The sequence below is a fragment of the Drosophila grimshawi genome, unplaced genomic scaffold, assembly GCF_018153295.1.
Source record: "Drosophila grimshawi isolate 15287-2541.00 unplaced genomic scaffold, ASM1815329v1 contig_1369, whole genome shotgun sequence".
Lineage (NCBI taxonomy): Eukaryota > Metazoa > Arthropoda > Insecta > Diptera > Drosophilidae > Drosophila > Drosophila grimshawi.
In genome coordinates, this window is record NW_025062891.1 from 4316601 (window position 1) to 4329625 (window position 13025).

Genomic DNA, 13025 nt, shown 5'->3' on the forward strand with positions numbered 1-13025 from the left:
ATTATGTATTTAATTTATTTATTAAATTTTTTCCTTAAAAAAGCTTAAGCTTATAGATAGGTCGTTAACTTGGGGTACTTTAGCTATATCTGTTTTCAATTTATATATTCTTTTTATAGACCTATAGGCTTTTCATGTTGTCAAGCAATATTTACCTATTCAGCCCACATTCAGAAAATATAAATGAAAATTGCCACAAATACCTGTTCTCAGAAATCATTTTTAGATATTAAAAAAAATGAAATTTTAATAAAAAAAGACTTTTTTTTTTAATTTTTAAGATATTTATTTCTTAAAAATAGAATGTAAAAGTTCAATAAACATGTATAAAACCCTAGGTACAAACAAAAATTTTTAAATTTTAGAAAATGTACCCTGGAATTGAGCAAATTAAAATTATGAATCTCAGAAAGACACAAACACCGAAAGGCAAGGGAGTTATCCTTGGCTCTAAGAGTTAGACGAATTTTAAGGGCGATTTCTTTGTGATATCGGTAGATCAGTATTTGTACTATTTTGTTGGCTGTGCATAACTGTACATAACTGTACGCCTCTCTTTGCTGCGACTCCTGCCCTAACCGACATTGAACAATACTAACCAACATTCTGTGGCTTAAACGCAGGCCGCATCAGCATGAAAAATATTTTGTGTGCCACGCTCGCAAATTCTGCTGGCAAACGGCTTTCAGGCCCCAGCACTCGCAGGTATTTTGGAACTTTATTTCACTCGGTGCTAGAGAGAGATAGACATAAAAAGTCATATACAGAGAAAGAGAGAGAGAGAGCGAGAGAGCGAGAGCTATGTCAGATTTTGCAGTAGAGCTTAACGGCGGCTTTAACTGACTCTTTGCCCGACCGAATTGCCATTTGACTTTCTACTTTTGGCTTTCCATTTTTATGTGGTTTTATACTCTGTTTTCAAACAAAAATAAAGGGTATATACATACATATATATATAAAGCGAATATCTAGCAGTTTATTTGTTTGCTCCTATATTAAAGCATTTCCCAAAAATAAGTAGAATGCAGGTTTCTTTTGGGGCATGTACAGCACTTCGCTAGAAAGTGTTTCGTGTCAACTGTTTAATGGTTAACATCAGATAATTTTGGGTTAATCGTAAGCCATTTTAATTATAGAAAAAGTTTTGAGTTAATTTCTAGGAAACTTATATATATTTTGTAACTGAAAAAACTGCAATAATTTTAGGGCAATTATCTCAAGAATATTTTGAAGGTAGACAAATAATAAACTCCTACAAAATCAAGTTAAAAACGACTTCCACAACAGTTTTAAATAACACTCGCATTATAATCAAAAAGTCTGTTTTCCAATAGTTTTCACAGCTCTAATAACAGGGTATGGCGCAGTCGTTTTAAATGCGCATTCAACGTGTTTAGCCTTGTGATTTTGATTTGTTTATTTCTTCTTCGTGTGTTTGTGTGTGTGTTATGACAGGTAAACATGGCGGATCAGAAATATTGCAAGTCAGGTGCACTGTCGGGAGCCAAGCATCCGCAGCTGGTGCGTGTGGACACGCCAGTGACGCCACCGCCACCAATACCACGTCGCCTGATGCGGACTAATCGCGCCTGGCAGAATAGTCCAGACATCATGGGTCACGAGGGTGTCGTCTCTGGCAGTGTGTTTGTTTATCCGCAACCGGGCAGCACCACCCTGAGCATGGAGGTCAATCATGGGGGCCAATCGGCGCTGCTTGTTGATTTGGCTGCACGTTCCACATATGCGGATGCCGATGGCATATCGGATGACGACCGCATGAGTTTGGAGAATTCCGTTTTCGATGAGTCACTGACCTCGACGCCCGTCAAGGTCGCCAGCGCCGCTGCCGCCGCCGCCCGCTATGCCATGGCTGGCCAGGTGGCCAAGCGTGCCCAGCGCTCCTCCAACAGCACCGTAGACTCGGCATACTACAGTGGCGGGCATAGCGAACGCTTTGCCAGCAGCAGCTCGACCAGTGTTGATTTTCGCAGTCGCTTCTCCTCGGTGGACACACAATCATCGCTGGACGATAAACCTCTGCTCGGCAGCTCCATTGATTCCCCGAAGGACAATTGCCGATTGGAGCGTGCGGCCTTGAACGATGTAATGCACAAGCTAAATAACAATCTCTATGCCAGCACCAACAACAACATCAACATACACAACAATAATAACAATAAATTGCCCACGGTGCCGGCACGCAAGTTGCCCACGGTGCCATCGAAGCTGCCGCCGCCAACCAAAAGCAACTCGTCCAATTCCAGCGAGAGTAGCAAGGAGCCAAGCAGCAGCAGCAGTGTCTCTGCCTCCGCTTCCACATCGTCGGCTGATAGTGGCTCGAGCACCATTTCCAGTGCCATCATCTCATCCAGTTCGACATCGCTGAAACGTCCAGGACCGCCAGAGCCGCCAATGCGCAATCAACTCAGCTCGTTTGAGTGCATGGACAATGTGGCCAAGGTGCATAGCACAGTGGCAGCTGCACCACTGCCACCACCGTTGACCGTGCGCAATAAGTTGCAACGCAACAAGCCGCCGCCCATTGTCTATCCCAAGTTGCAGCAACGTCAGGATTCGACCCTATCCAGCGATAGCTACTCCATCAGTTCCAGTCCTGGCTACAATTCCAAGCTGATGGAGACACCGCTTTTGGCATCCACGCAAGCCACACGCAAGACCCAGTCATCCAGCGTGGTGGTGCAGCAGCGGCAGCCATTGATGGACTTGGCACCGCAGAGATTTGGCGGTAATCAGGCGATGCCGTTGCGCAGCAAGTTGAACTTTCGCCAGGACTCGAACATATCCAGCGATAGCTTCAGTCAGACCTCCAGTCCCGGCTACAATTCTAAGCTGATGGAAGCACCTCTGCTGCCCGCATTGTCCGCCAAGCGGCTGTGCAGCGCTCCAGCGCCGATTGTCTGTCGGCAGGGTGTGCTCCCAGAGCCTATCGAGGAACTGGAACCGACGCCGACGCTGTCGCCGATGAACAAGTGCTCAAGTGCCACGCCCAGCAGCCTACAAACAATTGTGCGCTTCCAGAATGGAGCACCACACACCATGTACTTGCAGCATCAGGTAAGCTACTAATCCCATCAAAACTATCTTTGCTTCTTCTGCTACAAGTTTTATAGCCATGTCTAAACATATTCCACAGCAATTTGTTAAAACTGAGCCGATTTTCAAATCAGGGCTTTTCGGTTATGGTTTGACCTCTAGTTTAATGCTATATTCAAAGTTGGCCACGCTTGATTTTCATGTTAAATTTATACTCTCAAAAAGTGCTTCCAGGATCGGTTCACACTTCCACAGCCGTAACTTTGTCAAAAGTGATTGAAATTTCAAATAATCATGGCTTTTTAATTATTAATTAATTATAATTAATTATATTATTATTCACCTCTATAATATTACTACATCGAAAGTTGAAATTCTGTCTAGTTATTCATGTTAAAATTATACTTTTTATGTACTTTACACTATAAGGAATAGAAGATAACCCCAGAGTACATAACATAAATATATTCCTATATGTCCGTTTATCTTTATCTATTCAAGCAAAAGCTTGTCATTTTACCACCCATGGAGTTCCCTTATGCAAAATACGAAGTTTTCCTCTAAAATTATCAACATTTAATTACTATATCACATTTTTTAATGTTACAAATTCGAGCTGTTTAACTCAATAACCTTAAATCTGAGCGCGGAGATTTTGGTGTGTCAGGGCGTATATATCTTCTACGGATTTCGCTGAATTTTGAGTGGTTTTTAATCGCATTATGTGCTTTCTCCTCCACACAGAACATCAATCGTCGCAAGAGCTCCAATCCGTACATTACCAATGGCCGCTTGAAGTTTCGACTGTTTCAGATACTGATCAATGCGTTTGCCTTGCTGGCCATTGCTGGCGGCTTGGCTGCGTATTTTAATGCCTATCCGACCGTTAAGTATGTGAACAAGACAATTATCAATACCATCCATGTGGAGGATACATCGAGCGATGGCAAGAATCCGTCACCGGGCAACTGTCTGCCCATCATTGTCAAGTTATGCCAAGGGCCGCAGATACCCTACAACTATACGACAGTGCCCACCTACATTGGGCACTTTCGGCAGCAGGATGTGCAAGTGGTAAATATCAGAAGACAAGCTGCAATTTAAGTGCATTAACACATTCCCATTGACAGGATCTCGAACCCTTTGAGGCACTGGTGGAAGTACGCTGCTATGAGCTAGTCTCACTCTTCCTTTGCTCGCTCTTTGTGCCGAAGTGCAGTAAAACTGGGTGAGTAATTGATTTTCAGTATATAAAGTCAGTCATTTGATTTAATTATTCACCTTTCACGCCATATAATCGACCGATTTGCAGCCATTCGATACCGCCCTGTAAAACGCTCTGCACGGAGACGATGCGTCGTTGTGGCTTCTTCTTTGATGTTTTTGGCTTGAGTCTGCCCGAGTATTTGAACTGCAAGCTCTTCCAGGACTCTGCCAGCGCCGAGGACTGTGTGGGTTTGGATGAGGTGCGTGATGTCATGATTTCATCGGCGAATCCCAAATGCGATGGCTTCCAATGCGACACGAATCGCTGCCTCCCCAGAGAATATGTCTGCGATGGCCATTTGGATTGCATAGATCACAAGGACGAGCTCAACTGTCCACGCTGCCAGGAGGGCGAGATTTACTGTGGCGACGATCGTTGCTTTAGCAACGAACGCGCCTGCGATGGTGTCATCGATTGCCCCTACGGCCAGGATGAGCGCAATTGTTGTAAGTGTCCATTTTATAGATATTTGGTGTTGGACATGCTTTCTTCTGCCTGTTACATACTTATGCACAAAACCATTATACCCATTTCACCTATGTTTGAATGGTTCATGGTATAAATTTATCTGTTTATGTATCGTACTACTTGAGCATATCTTGAAATTAATAAGAGAATCGAGGTTTAGAATATAAAATGAATGATTTCCTTTACCAAATACAACTTCAAATGCATTTTTGGGATATCTACACCGATCCAATTTATTTTTAAACTCAACTAGATCACTTTCACTTATCTAAACATGTCTTTAACAATTTTGTATTGGTTTGCTGCAGTGCGTCTAAGCGAACGCAATGGCGATGTTGGCTCTGGTGTCTTGGAAGTGTATCGCATCAATAAGCATCAATGGATGCCCGCCTGTGTGAAGAATTGGGATCGTGCCGTTTCGCCCAGTGCCGTTTGTTCCATTCTGGGTTACTCGGCGGTGAATGCCACCAGTGTGGTTACTCAGCGCACACATCGTCCACTGCTCGCATCGGTTAATGTCTCCACAGATATTTGGAAGTTATATGCAAAGCGACGATCCACGCTGATGCAGGAGTTCGCCAATTGTAGGCAGTCGGAGGATTATCCCATTGCGGAGCTAACCTGCTCCAATTTCGGTGAGCTCTAAACCTGCCAATTGTGACTTGCCTTAATGATTAACTCAATCCCAACTTGATTTGCTTAGAGTGCGGCAAGGTGAAGCGTGGCCGGCACAAGCCCTCCAGACGCATCATTGGCGGCTCTCAGGCAAATCCCGGCAATTGGCCATTCCTGGCAGCGATCTTAGGTGGACCCGAGAAGATATTCTATTGTGCTGGTGTTCTAATATCCGATCAATGGGTACTCACCGCCTCCCACTGTGTGGGCAAGTAAGTTGCCGCTGAACTATTTTCCCAATCCACTTACTTATATGATACTCTATACAGTCATACGATTATCAATCTGGAGGATTGGACCATACAACTGGGTGTTACGCGTCGCAATTCGTTTACCTATTCGGGTCAGAAGGTCAAAGTCAAGACGGTCATTCCACATGCCCAATATAATACGGCCATTGCGCACGACAATGATATAGCACTCTTTCAGGTAGGTATTCTGCTAGGTCTACTTCTTAAAACACGATATTAGAATCGTAATCTATTTTTATACTTGTAGCTTGCCCAGCGTGTTGCATTCCACGAGCATCTGCTGCCCGTATGTCTGCCACCGCCGAGCATCAAGAGTCTGCGAGCCGAGCAGCTCTGCACTGTCATTGGCTGGGGCAAGCGCGAGAATAAGGATCGTAAGTGATCTCCACAATTCATCAAGATATCCTAGGCATTATATATAAGTTCAATTTATAGCCAGAACACCGTATGAGTTTATCGTGAATGAGGTGCAGGTGCCGATTATAACACGAAGCCAATGTGACCAATGGCTGGAAAACTTGACTATATCCGAGGGCATGGTCTGTGCGGGCTTCGACGATGGCGGCAAGGATGCCTGTCAGGTAGGTGCACCACATATATACATACATAGATAGTATATCTGTCCACTACTTAAGGATTTGTTATTTTTTGCAGGGCGATTCGGGTGGACCTTTGCTCTGTCCGTATCCGGGCGAGAAGGATCGTTGGTTTGTCGGCGGCATTGTCTCGTGGGGCATTATGTGCGCTCATCCCAAGCTGCCTGGTGTCTATGCCAATGTCATCAAGTATGTGCCCTGGATCCATGAGCAAATCCAAAAACATTCGCGACCCGCTTACGAGGAACCAGTGCCCAAATACGATCTACATCCGGGCGGGCCCGATATACTATCGAAAATGTCCGCCGGACCGGTGAGAAAGCGTAAGCCCTATAATTATCATAATGGCAAGCCCAAGGGCATTGACTTCTACGACAGTGAGGAGCGTAAGTAAGCTGCCGTCTATATAGGCCAGGCACTCCTCCATCCCCTCCCCGTAAATGTAATCCTACATACAGATTCAGATGTATGTATGTATAACTAGCTTATATAGTGAACAAATGACGAATGATCAAATTTGAATACAGCATATCCTTGAAACGTTTGCACAAAGTACAAAGCAATACTGTTGTTGTACTCAATACACACAAGAAACACACACACACACAACCATTGATAATAATATACGATATATATAAATATATATTTATGTATATATTTTGCTACTGAACTTGGGATATTGCTGGTTTTGAGCCAGTACAAAACACACACACCAAAAAATAAAAATAAAATAAAACAAACAAAATCTGGGCAACATAATCGTATGTCAATTTGCCGAATTTATTTGTCAATTTTTTTACAAAGAGATTTCTATGAACCGAAACCACAAAATCAAAACCTAATGTCAATATATATTGCATAAACAATGTGCATACATTCATATATATAGTATTGTATACGTATCAAACGAAAAAAAAACACAACAAATATATATATACATATAGAAAGCCATACATAATCCCTGTGTCTAAACCCAAAATAAATATTTATCGTGAAACGTGGACAATAACAAGCGAAATTTTTTGTTAGACAAAAAAATACAGAAAAAATCCCGAAAATCACAACACATAGAGAATAAGATAAATGTAAAAGAAACTTAAAAGAATCAACACTAAATAGCTTGGTGTCTGTATATGTGACTATAAAGATGAACTTAAGACAAAAATGTATGATTGCCGCCAACAAAATAAAAAAATAAAAAAAAAATCCAAAAAATAAATACAAATTACCGCTAAATAAAATCAGTATAAAACTGAGCACAACTAAAAAACTAAATAGCAAACGTAATTTAAAAGAAAAAAGTATTTATAGTTATAAACTATTATGTGTTAAACTGTGTATGCAACTAGAAATTAGAAAAAGCAAACATTTATAGACAATAATAAAAGTCTAAGAAAAAAAATGAAAGAAAAACGGAAAAAATTGCTGATCTAAAGCATTTGATGAGTACATATTTCAATATCGCAGAAATTTCACAAATAATGAAAACATAACTGATTTTGCAACTCAAATGAAACGTGCAACTGACAATAAATATGCACAACAATTTTTCCAAAAAAAATGAAAAAATAAATAAATAAATAAAATAAAATCTAAGTGAAATTGTAGCTGTTATTTAAAAAAAAGAAAAGAAAAAAAACAATAATGTCTTTTTAAGGCAAACAAATTTAGTTATAGCAAAGTCATGAAAATACTTAACTACAATGCGTGGGTTTCAGCTTTAAATAAAAAAAACAAAAACTTGAACATGGAAAACGTACAGAAAATGTAGCGTAAAATAATAACGTACATATATGTATTATACATGCATATATTGAGGCTAAATTGATGTACTATTTACAAAATGGAGTCAACCAATGATAATTAAATTGTATACATGCTTTTTAAATGTAACGATAACTAATATTTATAGCTATATACAACTAAAGTTATGTACTTGTTTAGCATGCGCATTAGACTGGACGCCAACAACTAAATAATAGTAAATAAAATACAAATAGTTACCAGTTTTTAGTTATGCTCGACTAAAATCAAGTCATACATTTACAATATTATGTTTATATATGTTTCGCTTAGGCGCTGATCCAGTACATTCCGCACTTACCTATGCCTATGCCAACTAGTATATACTAGGGCCATCTACTGCTAGAGTGCTACAATTTTTACAACTATTTTGCAAATAAAAACAAAAACAAAAACAAAAAAGCGAAGTTAATGAAGAAATTGCGTAACTAAAGACTCAAAATTGGTTGTTTCAGGCTTAACAAAAAAAAAAACGAAGAAGAAGAAAACCAAACACTAAAGAAGAATGTGTAAAAATAAAAAAAAAAAACAAATAAAAAACATCTTTAAATATGATTTACGTTTTCTATCGTTTCTAGCTAAACTTGTTGAAATGCTTTAGATGAGTATTACGAATATTACGAGTATATATACGTATATTCAAGTAAAATAAATACCTACAGACAAACAAAAAAAAAAAAAAAACAAATGATGTGTGTATGTGTATAATCTATAACAATTAGCATTAGCTGGTACATATATACTTTCAGTATATACATGTTTTGTACAATCAGTTTACAAAAACCCAAAAAAAAGCAAGTGGATTAATGTATTATTAGTCTTATATATTATTATATAAATACGTATACTATATGTATGTGTATACATTTTATTTGTAAGCGACAAATGAAGCGCATATTACACAAGGCACACGACAAAACATTTTATTAGTGTAAGCTTAAGGCAAAAAAAAAATAAAATTAAATAAAAATTAAATATAAAAAAAGAGTATAAAAACGATGTACGTGAAATATACAAGAAATATACATATATCGAAAGAATATACATATACAATATATAGTATATATCAAGTAGCTGTAGCTTTAAGCAGATGTGATGGTGTCTAAATTTATACATGCATATTCAAGTGACAAAATCAAGTGTTTATACATATATGAGTACATAAGTACATAAATACATGGAGTATATATACATATACATGCATATATATACATATGTGTGAAACAGTGGGCTGTTTCTATACATTTCTATAAGTTCATGAACCAGCCGTCGTGCAGAATTACAACTTGGGGGACGCCTAATTATATTAGACTCATTGGACTGGACAGGACTAGACAGGACAGGACAGGACAATACAATACAAAACATAATTATGCTTGTGTTAAAAAATGACAAATGCTATGTTCAATATATCGCGCGGTACACATATTAACAACATACAAACATATATAGAAGGACAATGACATTTATATATACATATTAACGCATTCTACGTAGCTATTTATGTATGTCTGCATGTGACTCTACTTACAGAGAGCTTTTCATTTCCTGTTGTTGCCTTTGACAAGTTTTCCATTTTCATTGGGTTTTCAGTTGAGTTTGACACACTTATTTCCCGATTTCTTTGTGCATTTATAATCATGTTAAGGGTGAGCTATTTTTATACCTATGCTCCAGGCTACTATCAAAAACCAACGCTTAGCTTTATGTATATTTAGTCTAAAACAAATACATATATATAAATAAATAAATATATATATATATATATATACACACATATATATGTATATATATATAGATGTAATAATGCTTAGCATTGGCAAGTGAAATAAGTTATATACATAAAACATACATACATATGTGAAACTCAAGAAGTATACTTACATTAGCCTACGATTATTGAGATAAAACACAAACACACAGACACACCTGCGTACATATAACTATATAGACAATTGGTCTGAACACTCACACACACACACGCACACACATATAACAACTGCATGAACCGTAAATACCATATACTAGTTAATAAATTGCTATGCTTAAAAATGAAATGGGCCTAGCCAGATGTTCAATTTCAATGTGCTTGAGAACGTAAATACTAAAAAAATAATAAAATATTAACAAACAAAAGAAGTAAAAAAAAAACCAAAGAGCAAACAGAGACAATATAATAATGTAGCGAAATGTTAAATGTAAATGTAGCAAAAATGCAAAATGAAGACAAAAAAAAACATAAAACTAACAACCAGAAGCTGACTAAAAAACTAGTTGAATTTACATATGATATCAGAATATACATGCATACATATACATATGTATATGGTTAAGGATGATCATGTTGGTGAAACGCACTTGTTAATTATGCACAGAATGAAAAATACGAGAACTTTTTAAAGAATTTACATACATATAGAAATGAAACCTTGACAATAAAATTGCAACTGATTTTTTATGTTCTTTTTTTCGTCAGCTGTTCAGAAATGACATTGAGAATTTATGAAACGTTTTACATTTGAATTTGTTGAATAGAGAATATGCAGCGGAAAATTGTTGACTTCTTTTTTTGGCAAGAGATGAAAAGGCAAATGCCATACAATAACTAAGAATGTGCATAAACCAATTAAATTACACACATACACAATGAAAAGAAATACACTCTTATAACCAACTAAATGCTATAAGCAAAATGTCATACATATATACATACTATATACTTACATATATAAATGTTGAAAAATAAATGTATAAAACTATAAAAATGCAAACACTGCTGTTATTTATCTATTTGTCTTTATAAATCGTAGAAAAAGAGGGTTTTATTTTTTTAACAGGTAATTTTGTTTCGCATAGTGTTTGTCTTTTAAAACTTTAGACTTAATGAATAAATTCTATGAAAAATTCACATTTTTCATTTGAGGTAACTCTTTACAACATTGCGCATATCACCGATGACCTGGCGCTGATCGGCTGCACCGACTACAGCTGTGCCGGAGACAATCCAGTTGGCGCCCGCCTTGGCACAGCAGTCAATGGTTTTTGGACCGACGCCACCGTCGACTTCAATATCCAGATTTGGGTAGTTGTTGCGCAGCCACTCAACTTTTGGCATCATGTCGGCCATGAACGATTGACCACCAAAGCCAGGCTCCACTGTCATGACCAGCACCAGATCCGCCAGCTCTACATATTTCTCAATGTCTTTCACCTGAGAAAATTTACAAAACATGTGTTTCTTCGTTATTAGTTTCTCAGCGTGCATTCAGACCTAACCTCAACTTACACTTGTGCCCGGCTTAATGGCTAGGCCCACTTTCATGCCAGCCTCCTGTATCAGTCGGGTGACCTTGCACACATCCTCGACGGGCTCAATATGAAATGTGTACAGATTGACGCCTGCATCCGACATGGGTGCTATCCATTGCTCCGGATTCTGCACCATCATGTGCGTTTCAAAGAACGCTTCCTATATATTAATCAAGAGTATTTATTAATACACTTATGGTAGTATCACCTTAAGCCACAAGCTCACCTTGATTTTGTTACGCAAACACTTGACCATGGGATGTCCAAAAGTTAGATTCGGCACAAAAGTGCCGTCCATCACATCCAGATGTAAATAATCGGCACCATTGTCCAGCAGCTTTTGTGACTCCTCTGCCAAATTGGCTAGATCGGCATTAAGTATAGACGGACCGATTTTCGCTTGAATCGACATGTTGCCAGAGTTTTTACAGACGCAGCGCGTCGTTTGGCAGTTGGGCAAAGCCGTTGTGTCTAATTTGGCTAAGGTCAAATTGAGGGGAGCGGCGTCTTGATATTTTGACGGTTTAGAACGTAAACAAGTCAAACGAGGGCAGCACAAATCTGGAAACGTTAACACGCGAATGGCCAAGCAATTGTACATTTCAGCTCCGACTTCAATTTGTTCATTTTTGTTTTTCGCTTATAAAAACGTTACATGAGAATGTAGATAAGAGTGCTTAGTTTCTATTAATACAACTATAGTTCGTCTCTGGCATATTCGCCTGGATATTCCTTGTTCTCGATGGTAACACCCTTGCAGCGCTGTTGTTCAACCAGAAAGTCTTTTGCCTCCCAGGCCTGTGCACCATCCTTGAAGAGGAATATTGCACGATTATCGTCGACCATATAGCGTTCAGCCTGTATATGATTATTCCACAAACTGGTCTGCCAGAGTTTCGTTATAGAGTCGCCTTCATCGCGAGTCGGATTTCCGCTGACCGACACAAATGTCATCAAAGTGCGACCTTTTTTCGACACTTTGAGCAGATCTTCAGGATTCTTACTGTCCAAATTGGAAAGATCTATCTTAGGCTGTGGTCGCAAATGTTCAGGCAGCTCATCGGGCTCAAGCGGCTCCTCATCTTCCTGCCAAAGTCAATTTATCATTGTTTATTATTTATTATTAGTTAATTTTAATTTTAACAGACATCCCACTGGTCCAGCAGTCGCTCCAAGTCCGCTTCGCTGTAATCGCGTATATCCTTCTTTGCCCAATCCGGTTTATCTCCGTCCTTGTATTTCTTGGATAGTACAACGGGCACAAGGGCCAACATAAGCAATATTATTGTTTGTTTCATGTTAAATGCAATTTTCTTTACAGTCTACACGTCAGCTTTGGCAGTTTTCTGGCTCGCCGACAAATTGGTATTCACAACGCGTTGTCGCAAAAAAAATATGACATTCGCTGGCAAGCGCGAACAAAACAAAGAATTTGCTTATATTTAAGTGTGCCCCTATTTTTCAAATACCATAATATAGTAGATAAGTGTTGTACACAAAGAAAACGAAGGTAAAAAAACACTACATCCGCTCAGAGCGCTGACTGAAATTTGTTTGTAATATCAACGAAAAATAAATAGAGAGAAGGTGAGTGAGCATAAG

At 38.7% G+C, this 13025-nt stretch overlaps 3 protein-coding genes across 4 annotated transcripts in view; 1 reads left to right on the top strand and 2 right to left on the bottom strand.

The window, feature by feature from the left end:
* The window catches only part of LOC6559850, a 32704-nt gene extending 25769 nt beyond the window's left edge, over positions 1 to 6935 (top strand). For both annotated transcript variants that reach the window (XM_032734627.1, XM_001987309.2), the window contains exons 4-13: positions 1456 to 3075; positions 3799 to 4128; positions 4185 to 4282; positions 4367 to 4767; positions 5098 to 5424; positions 5493 to 5676; positions 5734 to 5893; positions 5963 to 6089; positions 6151 to 6296; positions 6370 to 6935. In XM_032734627.1, coding sequence (XP_032590518.1) covers positions 1456 to 3075; positions 3799 to 4128; positions 4185 to 4282; positions 4367 to 4767; positions 5098 to 5424; positions 5493 to 5676; positions 5734 to 5893; positions 5963 to 6089; positions 6151 to 6296; positions 6370 to 6705 — 3729 coding nt within the window. In that variant the 3' untranslated portion in view covers positions 6706 to 6935. The remainder of the gene's footprint in view (positions 1 to 1455; positions 3076 to 3798; positions 4129 to 4184; positions 4283 to 4366; positions 4768 to 5097; positions 5425 to 5492; positions 5677 to 5733; positions 5894 to 5962; positions 6090 to 6150; positions 6297 to 6369) is intronic.
* A 3958-nt stretch (positions 6936 to 10893) lies between these two features.
* On the bottom strand, positions 10894 to 11981 carry LOC6559851 (ribulose-phosphate 3-epimerase). Its single transcript, XM_001987310.3, has 3 exons — positions 11650 to 11981; positions 11401 to 11583; positions 10894 to 11325 (listed from the first exon to the last, which is right to left on the bottom strand). The coding sequence occupies exons 1-3, from the start codon at positions 11833 to 11835 to the stop codon at positions 11029 to 11031; spliced, it is 666 nt and encodes a 221-aa protein (XP_001987346.1). The 5' UTR covers positions 11836 to 11981; the 3' UTR covers positions 10894 to 11028.
* A 49-nt stretch (positions 11982 to 12030) lies between these two features.
* On the bottom strand, positions 12031 to 12918 carry LOC6560988 (LDLR chaperone boca). Its single transcript, XM_043216421.1, has 2 exons — positions 12572 to 12918; positions 12031 to 12509 (listed from the first exon to the last, which is right to left on the bottom strand). The coding sequence occupies exons 1-2, from the start codon at positions 12719 to 12721 to the stop codon at positions 12120 to 12122; spliced, it is 540 nt and encodes a 179-aa protein (XP_043072356.1). The 5' UTR covers positions 12722 to 12918; the 3' UTR covers positions 12031 to 12119.
* Between the last annotated feature and the right edge of the window lie 107 nt (positions 12919 to 13025).